Source organism: Ciconia boyciana, chromosome 2, assembly GCF_034638445.1.
Source record: "Ciconia boyciana chromosome 2, ASM3463844v1, whole genome shotgun sequence".
Lineage (NCBI taxonomy): Eukaryota > Metazoa > Chordata > Aves > Ciconiiformes > Ciconiidae > Ciconia > Ciconia boyciana.
The window spans coordinates 113,342,954-113,356,237 of NC_132935.1; the positions used below are offsets into that span (position 1 = coordinate 113,342,954).

At 45.3% G+C, this 13,284-nt stretch overlaps 1 protein-coding gene across 2 annotated transcripts in view; it reads left to right on the plus strand.

The window, feature by feature from the left end:
* ITGA9 (integrin subunit alpha 9) overlaps positions 1–13,284 on the plus strand; it is a 226,437-nt gene that overhangs the window by 10,789 nt on the left and 202,364 nt on the right. For both annotated transcript variants that reach the window (XM_072853606.1, XM_072853607.1), the window contains exon 4: positions 5,966–6,089. In XM_072853606.1, coding sequence (XP_072709707.1) covers positions 5,966–6,089 — 124 coding nt within the window. The remainder of the gene's footprint in view (positions 1–5,965; positions 6,090–13,284) is intronic.

Below are 13,284 nucleotides of genomic sequence, written 5' to 3' on the forward strand. Positions count from 1 at the left end.
AGGAGAGCATGTGATCCTTAGGATGTGGAATTTATCTTTGCAAAACATCTCCTGTGTTGGAAAAAAAATAATCATAAAGAGAGCTGGGCAAAAACCTTTCTAAAATACATGGGTATATTATGATCAATAGTTGTCTGTGTTTACATCCGCAGTTGGGTTCTGACTGTCTACCCGGGTGAGTCTGTCTGCAGGAATGTTAACTGAAATAAAAAAAAAATTGCAACAAAATGTTGTGCATAGTATATGTGGCAGGCAAATTTCAAGCTCATATCAGAGTAACGCTGACAACAATCTGATTCTAAACACCGCTCTTTAGGAGTTGGAAACTTGCAGTATGACCCCATCTTTCCACTGAGATAGGGGATTGCCCTGGTACATGGCACTGAACTGTCAAAAAGCTGCTAGTGAGAAAGATCTCGTACAATGATTACTGTGCCAACCACCTGTGTAAGGCAAGTGGACAAAGCTGCTTCACTCAAAGGTGTTTTTCTTAATATGCACTTAGAGACCAAATGCTTACGACCCAAGTCCTTGCACACCAACTTCCATGGCGAGGCAGGTGGTTTTTATACCTTTCTGCCATAGTACTGTGGTATTTTATCCGATCATCTCTTTTGGTGTACAGCTTGACAGTGCTATAGGAGCTGGCTGATGCTTTACTTTTCTTGGATGTTTTAAATGTTCAGCACTAGAGGACGAGGGGAAAAAGAGGGGCATAAATAAAAGACACTGTAAACATGTACAGTAGAGCACAAAATTAAGGCATTCATGCCAGTGTAAGCAATTCATGTTTTCAAGGGATATCCTGATCTCTAGGTGTGCCGAGAGTCCTGCGTGACAGCTGAGGAGTAACTTGCACTGATCAGGATAACACTGTCTCAAGACACAGCATCCTCTCCATTTCCCAGTCATCGGTCTGAACTAGACAAATTCTTGTCCCATTTTCAGAAGCACATACACTTTTTTTAGGCAACTCTGAGATATTTTTGTAAAAACAGTATCCTAAGAATAATGTTTTCGTGTATTTTGATTTAAAGGGGAATGGGTGGCAGCTGATGCTTAGCTGTCATCTCCCTAGAGAGAAGGAGCAAAGGAAGGGAAAGCTGGTGGGGAAACAAGCTGGGCAACTACCAAGGCTGGGGCTGGCTGCTCACTGGCTGAGGGGAGGCTACAAGGGTGAGGGACGTGGGCAGGCTGTGAGGGCTTAGACTGGGGCTGAGGGGATAGAAATTTCAGACATAAAGCAGGTTAAAAGCAAAATGTAGCTAAAGTAAAATGCACGGCTGGTGGTGGGCTTATTCTGGTGCACCTTAAGCTGGTAAAATGCCTCCACATGCTGATTTAAGGAAGTCCTAAACCAGCCCTCTGGCAAGATTATACTGCCCTTGCCAAGTAGATCATGTCTGGATGCTCGAGGATGTTTAAATGTCTAATGCTCATTGATTTCAGTGAGATATTTATCACCAAAGCACTCTGTGTTAAACTACTAATTAAATATCTGCGCACATCTATGTGTAGACAGAGCCTGGAATGAAGGCATATGGATTCCTTCGTGGATGGAAAATACCTGGGTGTTTCAGGGCATTGTTAGTCTCTGTTTTGAGATACCTTTTTAATGAAAAAAAATTGTGACTTTCCCATAAGCAGATGGTATTTAATTTGTGTGCTCTTCTAGTTTTAAAGGTCAGGATTTCTTTAAAATGCGGTTGTCTCTGAAGCGCCTGTGAGAAACTGGTGTTCTGAGAAGACGTGTCTGAATGTGTGTTCGGAGCTGCATCTGCCAATTTTAGCTTTTTAACAAAATTACTAGCTAACTCTTGTGAGCAATGCACAGTAGTTATGAGTATGTGCAGTCTATGTTGTCAGGCATTACAGGTCTATTTACTGCATCTCTTCCAGGGATTCCTTTAAGTCAGAGTGGGATCTTTGTGGTCAATAGCCCTGGATGGATTTTTTTTTTTTTTTTTTTTTGCATTGATACGGGTAGTCGCTTTTTAAACCTGTGTGAACTATTCATGCTTTTGACATCCTGTGTTAGAGGAATTAGTCCCACAGTTTAACTGTGGATTGTACAAAGAAGTTGTTGCTTTTGCTTTGAAACTGCTTAGTGGCTTAAATTTCTGTGTTATCAGCCTTCCCCGATTGCCCGATAAGAGTACCAGCTTCAGCTGAAAGGGGTGGTAGGGACAGTGAGGAGTGTGCAGGGGGGCTTTAGCTGATGTTTGGTAAAGTGGATTGTGTTTGAGCCCATATTGTGCCAGGATGTTACTGAACCAGAGTTTTAGGTTAGTGTGACGGACTAAATAGAAAAGCATCAAACAATGAGGATTTAAACAAATGAAGAAGTAAGATTAGCTAAAAAAGCTCTGCGTTTACAGTTCAGTGGCTTCCTGTCCTCGGGTATGCTGTTGGTCAATATTTGCATTAATCAAAGTGCTGCAATAATACAGCTGAGATTTGCCATTTCAGTTTGGAAAAAGCTGGCAAAGTCCTCCTTTTACTTTTGTTGGGAGAGGAACCGTGGACAGTGCATTATGATTTGGAGATAAGCCACATCCTTCAGTCTTGCTCTTCCTAAATACCTGCCACATCTGTCATTAGTCTGTTTTTTATAAAGTGTTGCTATTTTTCATTTTAAGTAGTTGACTTACTGACGCATTTAGCGTTTCTATGTGTGTCTGTAAAAAAACCCATCACTGCAGCAAAGCCAAAGTCCTCCTAGGGAAGAGCAAACCAGAAGTGGTCTGACAGTGGCACATTCAAAAAGTCCCTTGTTTGGACTCTGACTTTAGGAGTCAGCAGAGGGCTCTATAAGGACCGTGCATTCAGGTAGGGTACTCGGCCTCTGAAGTGAAGCCTGGGTCTCTCTGTGTTGCTTTTCCTATGGTGCAAAGCCTGTGGCTGGCATTCAGTATGCAAAAGAGCAAAGTGACTGCAGTTCAGAAATGACCTATTCATTATATTGCAGTAATTCAGTGTCTGCCATCAATAGAGACCTCTGTGTGCTTTGCCCAGAAGCGTTTTAGGATGCAAACCTTTGAAGCAAAATTTCTCCCCTGCTCCATGGCAGAGCCAGGGCCTGTGCCCCAGCAGCAGCTGCTGAGCACCAAAGTGTGCTGATGGCTTCCTCATTGCACAGGGGCCCACCTATGGCTTGCATCTAAAAAAGGGTGTATAAGCTATCAGTTGTTTGCAATCACCTTAGGAAAAAAAAAACCACAGAAAAACCCTCTCTGCAGCATCAAATTCAGGTGACTCATCTCTGTTCCTCAGACGTCTTCAGACATGTGCCATCAAAGAAGGAAGGCTGTAGCCACCTTTGGTAGCATATCACCTTGCCTCAGCAACGTTGAATAATGTAAGGACCGCGTACTGTAATCCAACTAAATGTTTTTAGGAAGGCAGGAGAACCAAAAAGAGCTGTGGACGAGCTTTGCTGTGGCAGGGAGACAAATGTGCTGATTGCCTGCCTGCAGAGAAATGAGTTTCAGGGGAGGAAGAGGAGCTGCTGAACTCCTGTCCACTGGGAAAATGTTAAATTCTGCAGCTGTGGCCTGGGAAGTCTGGGGAAACCCCTGCTGAGATAACCGAGGTGGAGCTCATCTCTTGGACCTACGGTTATGAGCTGTCCGCAGACTCAGGCAGTCAGTGGTGAACTGTAGTGGGCCTGAATACACAGCATGCTGAAGGTACAGAAAAGTGATCACCAAAAAAACCAAAACCCCAAACCCTAACAGATTAGGCAAGTGTGCCCAGAATTGCTAAACTGAGCCCATAGCCTCCAGTTGATTTTGAACATACTTTTTATGCAGCAGCTCCTTTTTTTCTCCTTATATTGTTCTATCTTTCTTGGCCTCTGCACCTCACTCCTGAGCAAAGCCTCCTGCTTGTGATGAAATGCTGCTGCTCTCCCCGACTCTGTCGTTTGTGCTCCTCTGGGAGAGATTAGTAGGTTAATTTATGTGAGTCTCTTGCAGTTTCTGAGATATAAAATGTCGAGGAATTTACAATATCACAATCCTTTATTTATCTTTCCATAATTATAAAAAATATTCTTGTTCTGTTTCCGTTTGAGTTTATATCCGGAGTTGGGGTTGACTTGACTGTAGCTTTAATGGTATGTGTCTTTATGGTACTGTCTTTAAAAGGGCTGTGCATGTGTATATTTGTGTTCACAGCACAGATCCATCAGGAGAGAAACTCTTTCCTGGTTACTCTGAAAATGCAAATTTCACGTGCTGGTTTTTTGTTGCTGTTGAATTTTGAATGAGTGGTGCATGGGGATTAAAATCGTAACTCAGCTTGCTTAAAGCACATAAGGGAGTCCCCAAAGCTGGTCTTTGCAGGACTCCTCACTTGCTTTTGGCTGTCAAGGGGAGTGCCATCCGAAGCATCCTTCGCATCATGGGTGGCAGCCTGTGCCATGCAGTGCGGTGCAGAGCTTTCCACGGCCCCTGGAGTCCCTTGTTATCCCTCTGCGATAGCCATCTTCAGGAGATACGTGCTTCTCCTTGAGTACTGGAAGTTAGGAAAGCCATAAATATCAAACTCCAAGTGCAGCACTGCTAACAGCAGAGCTGGTTTTGCTCTGCTTCAGTTAAAAAAAAGAGAGTAGTATTACCCTTTTATGTCTTTCTGGGGTTAGATATATGGGAAGGGGCCTGTGTTGACTGCTGGATTGAATTTTGAGCTTCCCAGTGGTTGATATGCTTCCCAGGTCCTTTACTGGATAGGTGACACAACTGTGCCTGTCTTATGTATATACCTTTTAACGATGTTGAGATGCTCCCATGGGCAGCTCTGAGGTGCTGAGGCGGAAAAGTGGGGTAGCACAAAGGGAAGAAGACAGACGGTGTCTTGTCTGGGGAGGATAGGGTCAAATGTGGGGATCATGAAGGCGGCTGATGCAAAGTTTCCAGGAAAAGTTGGAATTATGTGAAGGAGATGATTTGTAGCATAGAGGATGCTCTGTTTGCATGGGACCAAGCCTTAAATGATATAAATTGACACATTTACACTGTCTTCAGTGACTTAGACCAGCTGGAGATATGGCCTGGCACGTGCTGAAGTTCAAAGCCCTTGCTGTTTCACATTTCCTTTTATTCCAAGTAACCCCTGAGCATCAGGTAACTTGTGGTTTGTCTGGCAGCAATGCGGTATTAATTTTTGGAGCAAATGGGTCTGGGAAGATGTGAAGCAAGCTCCACACTACTTTTATGTGTGCTTGTGTGTGGCAGTTGTACTGAGCAAGTGTCCTGATGAGACTGGTTTAGCTCTGGTTTTGCAGGGTGTTCTTATTCTTCACTACGAAGGGAAAGGCACCCTGATCTCTGCAGCTCATCTGCACCTTGAGTGATCTTGCCACTCTTGTTGCCGCAAAATCTCTGGCATTTTCACTTAAATTCATTACCAGTAAGCAAGGTCCAGCTCTTCTGTCACCAGAAACAAAGCTGCCTTTCCCAGCAAGACAAGCCTTTGACTCACACATGCTGGTGGGATAACCTTCTAAACGTGGTCTTAGTAACCTTCTGAGTCTTAGCATCCATTCTGATCCTCTTATGTGTATTCTCAATGTCTTTATTCCTGTTTCCCCCCCTTTTCTGGCTTGGCTGGGTTCTGTTAGTGCATCTTTAGTTAGAAAAGCTTCACTGGCTGTGAGGATTCATACACAGTAAGAGATCTTGAAATCTCCAGCGTGGGCTCTGTCTTGCTCTGAGACCTGCTGTTTTCCTAGTCATCCACACATGAAGGCTGAGATATGAGCTGCCAGGTTAGGCAGTGGCATGAGCTGCAGAAGATAACAGTGAGAAGATACTTTATCTAGAAAGAGTGGGATGTAAGGAGAGGACAGTGGGGTCGTGGGGGGAAGGTGGTGCTGAGAGGTCCTGCTCATGCGTGCTGTGCCTTGGTCGGAGGGCTCTCCTGTGACTCTGGGTTAATGACACATGTGATGTGATCTGTTTAGGCATGCGCGCACCGCTGGAAAAACATCTACTACGAGACAGAGTACATACTGCCCCACGGCTTCTGCAACATCATTCCCCCCAACCTGCAGCCCAACGGGAGGAAGCTCTTGCCCTGCTACGAAGGTAAGGAGTGTGGGGGCCAGGAGTGGGGCTCACCTCCCTTGCTGCACTCTCATTGTACAGCTGCTGTGTTTTCCCTTTATTTCCAAAACAAAACCATCCACAGTAACCCTCAATACTGACTTTTTTTTTTTTTTTTGTAACATACGGCTGCCTTTCAGCACAGGTGGGGTAGTGGTTGGGTTTTGGATGAAGTTGGGAGACTAGCACAGTGCCTGAACGGGTCCTTTGACTTACTTTGCATGGTCACACTTTACTAGAGGAATAATATGTTTCTGAACTGTGTTTTTAAGACAGCAGCTCTCTCTCTCCTTATGTGAATAATCAGTAGATATTGATCTGAGCTTGGCCTCTCAGGCTTCACTGTGGCACAGAGTAAAAATCCTGAATTATGTTGCAATTGGGAACCAATTTGCCCATCTTATGGAAACACTTTCATTTTTGTGTTGTGATTTATCAGAGGACTAGAAGGGGGAAAAAGGGCTGCTTAACACCTTGCTCATTTTGGGGAACTTCTGCAGCAGCTTATATTAAACTGCTGCTGTGTTTTGGGTGCCGTAAGGTGTCTTGGTCCCTGTTTGGATCCTCTGAAGATCTGGGTTTGGGATGCATGGAGAGGGAGGGCTCCAGCTCTGACCAGTGAGTGGCTGTGCCTGTTGGTTCTGCTCCAAATCCCGAGTGTCAACGTTTTAATTTTCCAGCTCTCTGGTGCATGCGAGACTCTTGTATCGTGTTTCCTTTCCTAAAGACTTCAGAAGACAGTGTCTCCTCGGCCAAGAGCAATTAACTAAACCAGAGGCATGAGTGTGTTAGGAAGAAGATAGGGTATCTCCTAAGATTTCTTGGCCTTCAGAGAAACATTTGGGGGAAAGCACCTTCTTGGTTTCTCCAGTTTGTCCTGGGCATCGTCTTTCCCATCTCACCTGTAGGAGCCTGAGGAAGCGTGGGAGTACAGAGGCCAAGACGTAGCAGGGTTTGTTATGGACAAGACCTCTGATTTTATTTATTTACTTGCTTTTATTCATTTCCCCCCTATCCAACGTTGCACCAGCCAGCAGCAGGCTTGCTGCTGACATTAGTAAGTGGGAGAGGGATAAGGCAGTGGATGTCCTGGCAAGTTTCTCTGCTGCTGGCGAGCATCTGTGTCCTAGCTCAGTGGCCTGTGAAGCCAGCTCTGTGACAGAACTGGGTCCACTCCATGGCCACTCTTTGTCCTGAGGCAGCTCCTCACCTCTCTCTGGGCTTTGCTCAGGGAGCTGCCACCACAAACCCACATACCTTCTGGAGACAGCACGCACTCGTGCATTGAGCATTTCCCAGCACCGAAATTGGTCATCATTTGAAATGTGAGGGGTTTTGAGTCTCTTGACCCAGCCATGCCAGCTGTTCTGCAGCCAAGTACAAGTAAACTATGTAAGCCTTCCTGTCGTGAGCACCGTCCTACTGTATTTGTCCTTTCTTCCCCGCCCTCCCTTTTTCCTGTCAGCAAAACCAGAATAAGGCCTCGCACTGAGGTAATGCACTGCAAATCATCCAATACTAACTTTATGGTAAACATGCATGTGCGGGGACGCTGCCGGGGCTCCCTCTGAACCTGTGTCACTGCTCCTGTGCCACCTTAAAAGCGGCTTCCCTGAAGCTGTGGTGGGGAGGTGGTTTCTGGAAGAGACGAACCGCTTGTGTTTTTCTGTGCGTCATGTCTTCGGAGTAAAACTGCTGCTAATCTGACAGGATATTTGCCAGGAATTGCTAGAAAATAGAAATGTGTGGGCCTAGTACACGCAGAGCAGCCAGTGGAAAGTTGGCAAGGCTGGTGCAGTACGATGTTGGCTTAATTTCACTCCATGCTGGAGTGAAAATTGCAGGTTTGGGACTGATTTTCTACCCCCCCCATCAGACATGAAATCACAAAGTATCACGAGGGATGGCTGCATTTGTTTATTCCTGGATCTTTTAGGTTTCAATAAAACAAGCTCAAAGAGAGATAGCCATGGTACGTCATGCAGAGGGATTTGTTGTTTGAGGGTTGCTTTGAAATAAGATTGCAGTCATCCTTGTAAGTTTTTTTCCTTCACTTTCTGGAAGCAGAAGAAGAAATTCTCCTCCGCTGACACTGAGAGGAACAGCCCAAAGGGGAGAAGCGGCGAATCTGATAGGGATAATAAACGCAGTGCGTAATGCAGCTGAGTGCCGCTACACCGAGAGCCTCCGCGGACATCGCCAGGAGGCTGCCAGACCCGCGGCTGCAAACCCTGTACCGGGGAGCGTGCCTTCACCTGCTGAGGTCCTGGCTTCTTGGCCTTCTCCAGGACTTGCCGTGTGTGAATGGGTGCAAGCAGTCGTGTGCTCATTTCCAGAAGCCCCGACGTTAGCGCAGCTATGGCGTTAAGCTCTGTGAGAGGCTGGTGCGGCTGCACGATCCACAACCAGAACTGGCTCTCGCCTTGCTGGCGAGGGGTGCAGGCCAGTTGAGTGCACATCAGTCTCCATCCATCTCCGTGTATATGTGTGCACCTCGAGACAGATTATTAGCTTGTATAACAAAAGTCTTGTGCCAGAAAGGGAGAGGAGTCTGACCTTGGGACAGATGTATTTAATGCATACGGTATGTTTTCTCTCCACATAAAGCAGGCTTAATAATTAAAGACAAAGGAGGAAATGGAAATTTCCTGACTGGATGGTAGTGGTGCAACACCATAGTAGTCTCAAATCCATCTTCTTCTTGTCCGGCTTCCCTGAAAGGGCTGACAGAAGTCTGGAAGCGATTGAGAGCTAATGAGAACAACAGCAAGCCTAATAGTTAAATACAATCTTTCTGAGTAGGAACTAATCTGGTTTATATGAGCTAGATGTCCTTTGTGGTATAGCCGGCCTGTGGAGCCACTGTCTTCCAGGCAGGGCTTTTACTTGTTTATTTTTCCTGTAGTTTTAATGGTCTTCCGAAAAAAGGAAGCTGCCTCTTCATTCCCCCCCTGATGCATTCAGTTTGCAAAGAAGGGTGGCTGTGTCTACTGTGAGAGGCAGCCCAGCTTATGGGGAGAGCTGGGATGGCTTCCTAGTCCTCTGCGGTAGGAGTTGGTGGTGGAGGTGGGGAAGACTGATGGACCCTTTGGTTAGTAAGTAAGGGGAACAGCATATGCTCATGTGCCTTTCCTCCAAAGGGATAAGCAAGTTTTCCCACAGGGTCCAGACCACATTTGGTTTTCTGGGAGCCATCAAAACACCCCTGCTTTGTGGTGCAAACCCAATACCACAATCCTAGGTCAGAAAGATTACTACTCTTTCTTCCTAGTGTAGTGAAACACTGTCAGATAGGAAGAAAGAGGCTTCCAGTGCAAATGATAGTTTACTGTAACTGTCCACTTTGCTTCCATCTGTGAGGATGGTAGATAAAGGATTTTAGTGCACTGTGGAGCTTACGCTATGTTATGGCGTTGAAGTCTGCTTAGAGACTTTTGGAGAGGTTTGCTCAGAGAAGAAGTTGAGAAGCATTTGTCTTCAGAATCATCACACATCACAGCTTATCCTGTTTGTTTGTATATTGTTTTATCCAATTACTTCTTCCTCAGCCTTACTTCTCTTATAACCTGAGATCATCACGGCTACAAACCACTATCATCATCATCATCTTTTTTTTTTTTTTTGCTTTATGTATTTATTCATGGCACATCTTCAGAGTTGCAGAGGCAGCCACCTCCTCCAGACTCAGCCTCATCTTACTGCTTTGCTATAAGCTGTTGCTACAGCAGTTAGTTTAGTGGCTTGCGGTCTGCGTAATTGGGGGTGCACAGCAGTCTGCGGGCAGATGAGAAAGAACAATAAAGAAGTGTAAAAATGAGGATCTGTTCGTGACAGCAGTTATTGCCTGGAGCTACGCGGAAACTACCGATTCCACTGTATGCCATATCTAAACCTCATGCAAATGTTGCTTTTCAGGTGTGCAAAAGCTGTGAGCTGGCACAGTAACTGCACAGTTTCCTGCTGGTTGATCGTTTCACTGCACTGATGGCAGTGTCGTACGAGTGACAGGTGTCACTGCTGTGCACTGAAGTGGAGGGAAACTAGAAGCAGTCTTGGTTTTCATGCCTTTAGGGCTCCTCCACTGCTTGGGAGAGGCAGACCTGCTTTAGGGAAGAGGCAGAAGTCTGTGGGGCTGGGATGTGACAATCCAGGATGTGGGGGACTGCTCTGGGCTGTGACCATGGGTGGATGGGTGGAAGGAGACCTACTGGGCATGTGGGAAGGGATGGGGGGAGCCGCATGCAGGTGGGAGTTGGGTGGGCTGATGAGGAGGGGTAGTTTTGTGCTGAAAGGGTTATGCTGGAGACCAGGAGCTCAGTATCCATCCAGGCTGGGCTGCTGGCTCCCTGAGGAGGACTGCCTCTGTCTGGTTCCACCCAAAACATGGTGCTGGTTTCTGCTCTGTGTCAGTGGAAGTTTAAATGCTCAAATAGCCTCAATAAGATATTGAGGTGTTTGGGCCTTTGTGGTTCCATTTCCTCTTCCAAAATGCTGCTAAAGCTGTTTTCTCTCTCAGAGGTGTTAGGAAAAGAGGTTGTGTGATGTGCTCAGACCCCTAATGATAAGATGGAGTCTTGATACCTTAGGGAGGAAGGACGGTCATTGCTTTGCATTGTTGCTGTATGTCACGCCGCGCTACTGTAATGAATCCATTTATTCTTCTTCTGTAAGCTCTGTTTTTTTCCTGAGAAGTATTGTCAGGTATTTATTCAAGTGAAAATGTTTTGATGTCTTTTCTTCAGTTCACAGAAGCACTGGTTATATCCAAACTCTGAATTTAATTGAAATGCTGCAATCCCATCTATTCACTGTTACAACCACAATGTAACTAGTTATTTCAGTGAAATGTAGGGCCATTAGTTCGAGCAGACAGTATTGCCAATATAAGCAACTTACACTGAACATCACAGAAACCCATGAACAGTGTCTGTGAAAGTACGAGCTTCAGTGGATATACCAACGCAGTTTATTACACAACCATTTAAACCACCAAATCTTTCCCTTTCCTTATGCATTTCAGTTAATAATAATTTGGTTCATTTAAAGAATAATTGATTATTCATTGCCTGACAATGAAAACAATGTATCTGTTTCTGTTCCTTTTCTAATATGTATATTGCTGATGAAAATCAGCTGTGTTGTGTCCTCTGATGTTGAGGCTTTTGTTTCAAGTTACTCCCTGATCTGAATTTGGTGTATTTTTTTTTTTAAGTAGGCAAAATTATATTATAATAAAACAATGCTGTGAATTCAACAAGTTTTTGGCTCGATTGGAGAAATGGTTTAATTTTTGTGCATGTATTGTTTTAGCAGAAGAAAATCCTCTGTTTAAGCTAAGAAACAAAGTAATTTTGCATGTTTGTTAAACACAGCTGTGTGAAGCTACGGATCCATCTACCAGCCTTCAATAGCTGCCTTGTTCCATTGCTGAAGCTGCTACCATTCCTTCTGCCATCCTCCTACAATTTTGCATGCCCTTGGTTTTAATTTGCAGCCTAATTCAGGGGACAGCTCGTGTGAGCTGGATCACTTGCACCAGCAGGCATGTGTGGATGGGGCCTCTCAGGTGGCTGGAGTTACGTGGGGCGATGGTTTGGAGATGTTCAAGCCTCACCCAAGTCTATGGCAAAGCTCTGATGGGTGGGGAAGCCGCCATTGTGTTTGAGGCTTTTACGTGTTGCCGAATTGTGGAAAAAAAAAAGACAGTGCCGGAAGCCTGGTTATAAAAGAAGAGAAGAATAAATTTGAAAATCCAAAATAAGAAACAAGTTTTATTTGCCTCCCGTCCCAGGCTGAGGCATTCCCTGTGGTTATGTCGTTATTTGCCTGACCTAAACCGTTCACTGTGGAAGTTAAATATCCTATGGCAATTTTCCTCTTTTATTTTAAAGCAAATTGAACCATGTGTGTTTTGAAGGAGACACTTAAAGAAACCATGAGCCAAACGTAATACAATTTTATAGGGAAATACAACATTTTAAATCCATCAAATTGTCAGCGGGGCCTACTTGCAGCAGTTGGTTATGGGCCTGACACAGAGAGCCATCGAGGCTTGCTCTCAAAAGAAATATATGCATAAGAAGTCCTCTCTTCTCAAGTCCCAGATGAGGGGCCCATTTAGCTTTAAAGAGGCTGTGCCCTGGCCTGGGTTGTGAGTAAGATCTAGCAGGGGCCGCGGCCCCCAGTGCCTAAAGGGATGGTGGGTGCTGTGGTCTTGTGGTGGGTGGGGGCCTGTCTGGTAGGCCAGGTCGGCCATGGCTGTGCGGCCCTGGGGTGCCTTTTCAGGCAGGGCATGGTCTCGCTTGTGCTGCCTGAGTATCAGCCTGAGCCCCTATAGGTCCCCATCAAAAAAAAAAAAAAAAAAAAAAAAATCCTGTAAAGCGGGATTTAAGAAGGCAGTTTCTAAAGCGTGGAGCTCCGGCATTACAAAAGCCTCCTGCCAAGTTTAGCAGGTAAGGCATACTGGAAGGATACTTCCAGACCTCCAGGGCCCCAGTGGCTAGAAGTGTTTTGTTTCGAATTACAGTAGCTCAAGTGCAAAACTGGGAAGAGGCGAGGTCTGTTGACACTTCAGTACATCTTATAAAGGGAAAACCTTGGCTAGAAGTGAAAGCATCTGAATGGAATGGACATGGAACTTGCTGCATTTCATCCTAGGCAAGGGTGGGAATCCAGCTGTAGCGAAGGCAGGGCCTTTAGGACATGCACAGAATTATTTTTCAGGAAATGCCAGAGGGAGAAACCTCATCTCCTCAGCTCTCTGCATTAAAAAATGTTCATATCAATAAACAAATATTTTTTTTTTTCCCCAGGCAAGGAGTGCCTGGCTCTGTGAGAGACTATATGTGGAGAGCTAGCAATTCAGAGCCCTATCACTTTCTGAATAGCCATGAGCAAATATGGGCTTCATTTCTCAGTGGAATTGTTGTCGTGCATTCCCACTAGGAAACCCAAGTGTGCTTCTGGCCTTCCTGGTCTGCTGGGACACACATCTGCTTTGGCAGGACGTTGCCTCGGCCAAGGGCGTTAGGCATTTGGGCTGTAATTTGTGGATCAAGTCGCTGTTCCGCATGGTCTCTGCAATTAAACCTCTCCCTGTGCAACTGGTATGGCCTCAGCAAATTCTTTAAAATCTAAGCATCTTTATGATGTTAGGAAGACACTATATATAATTTAT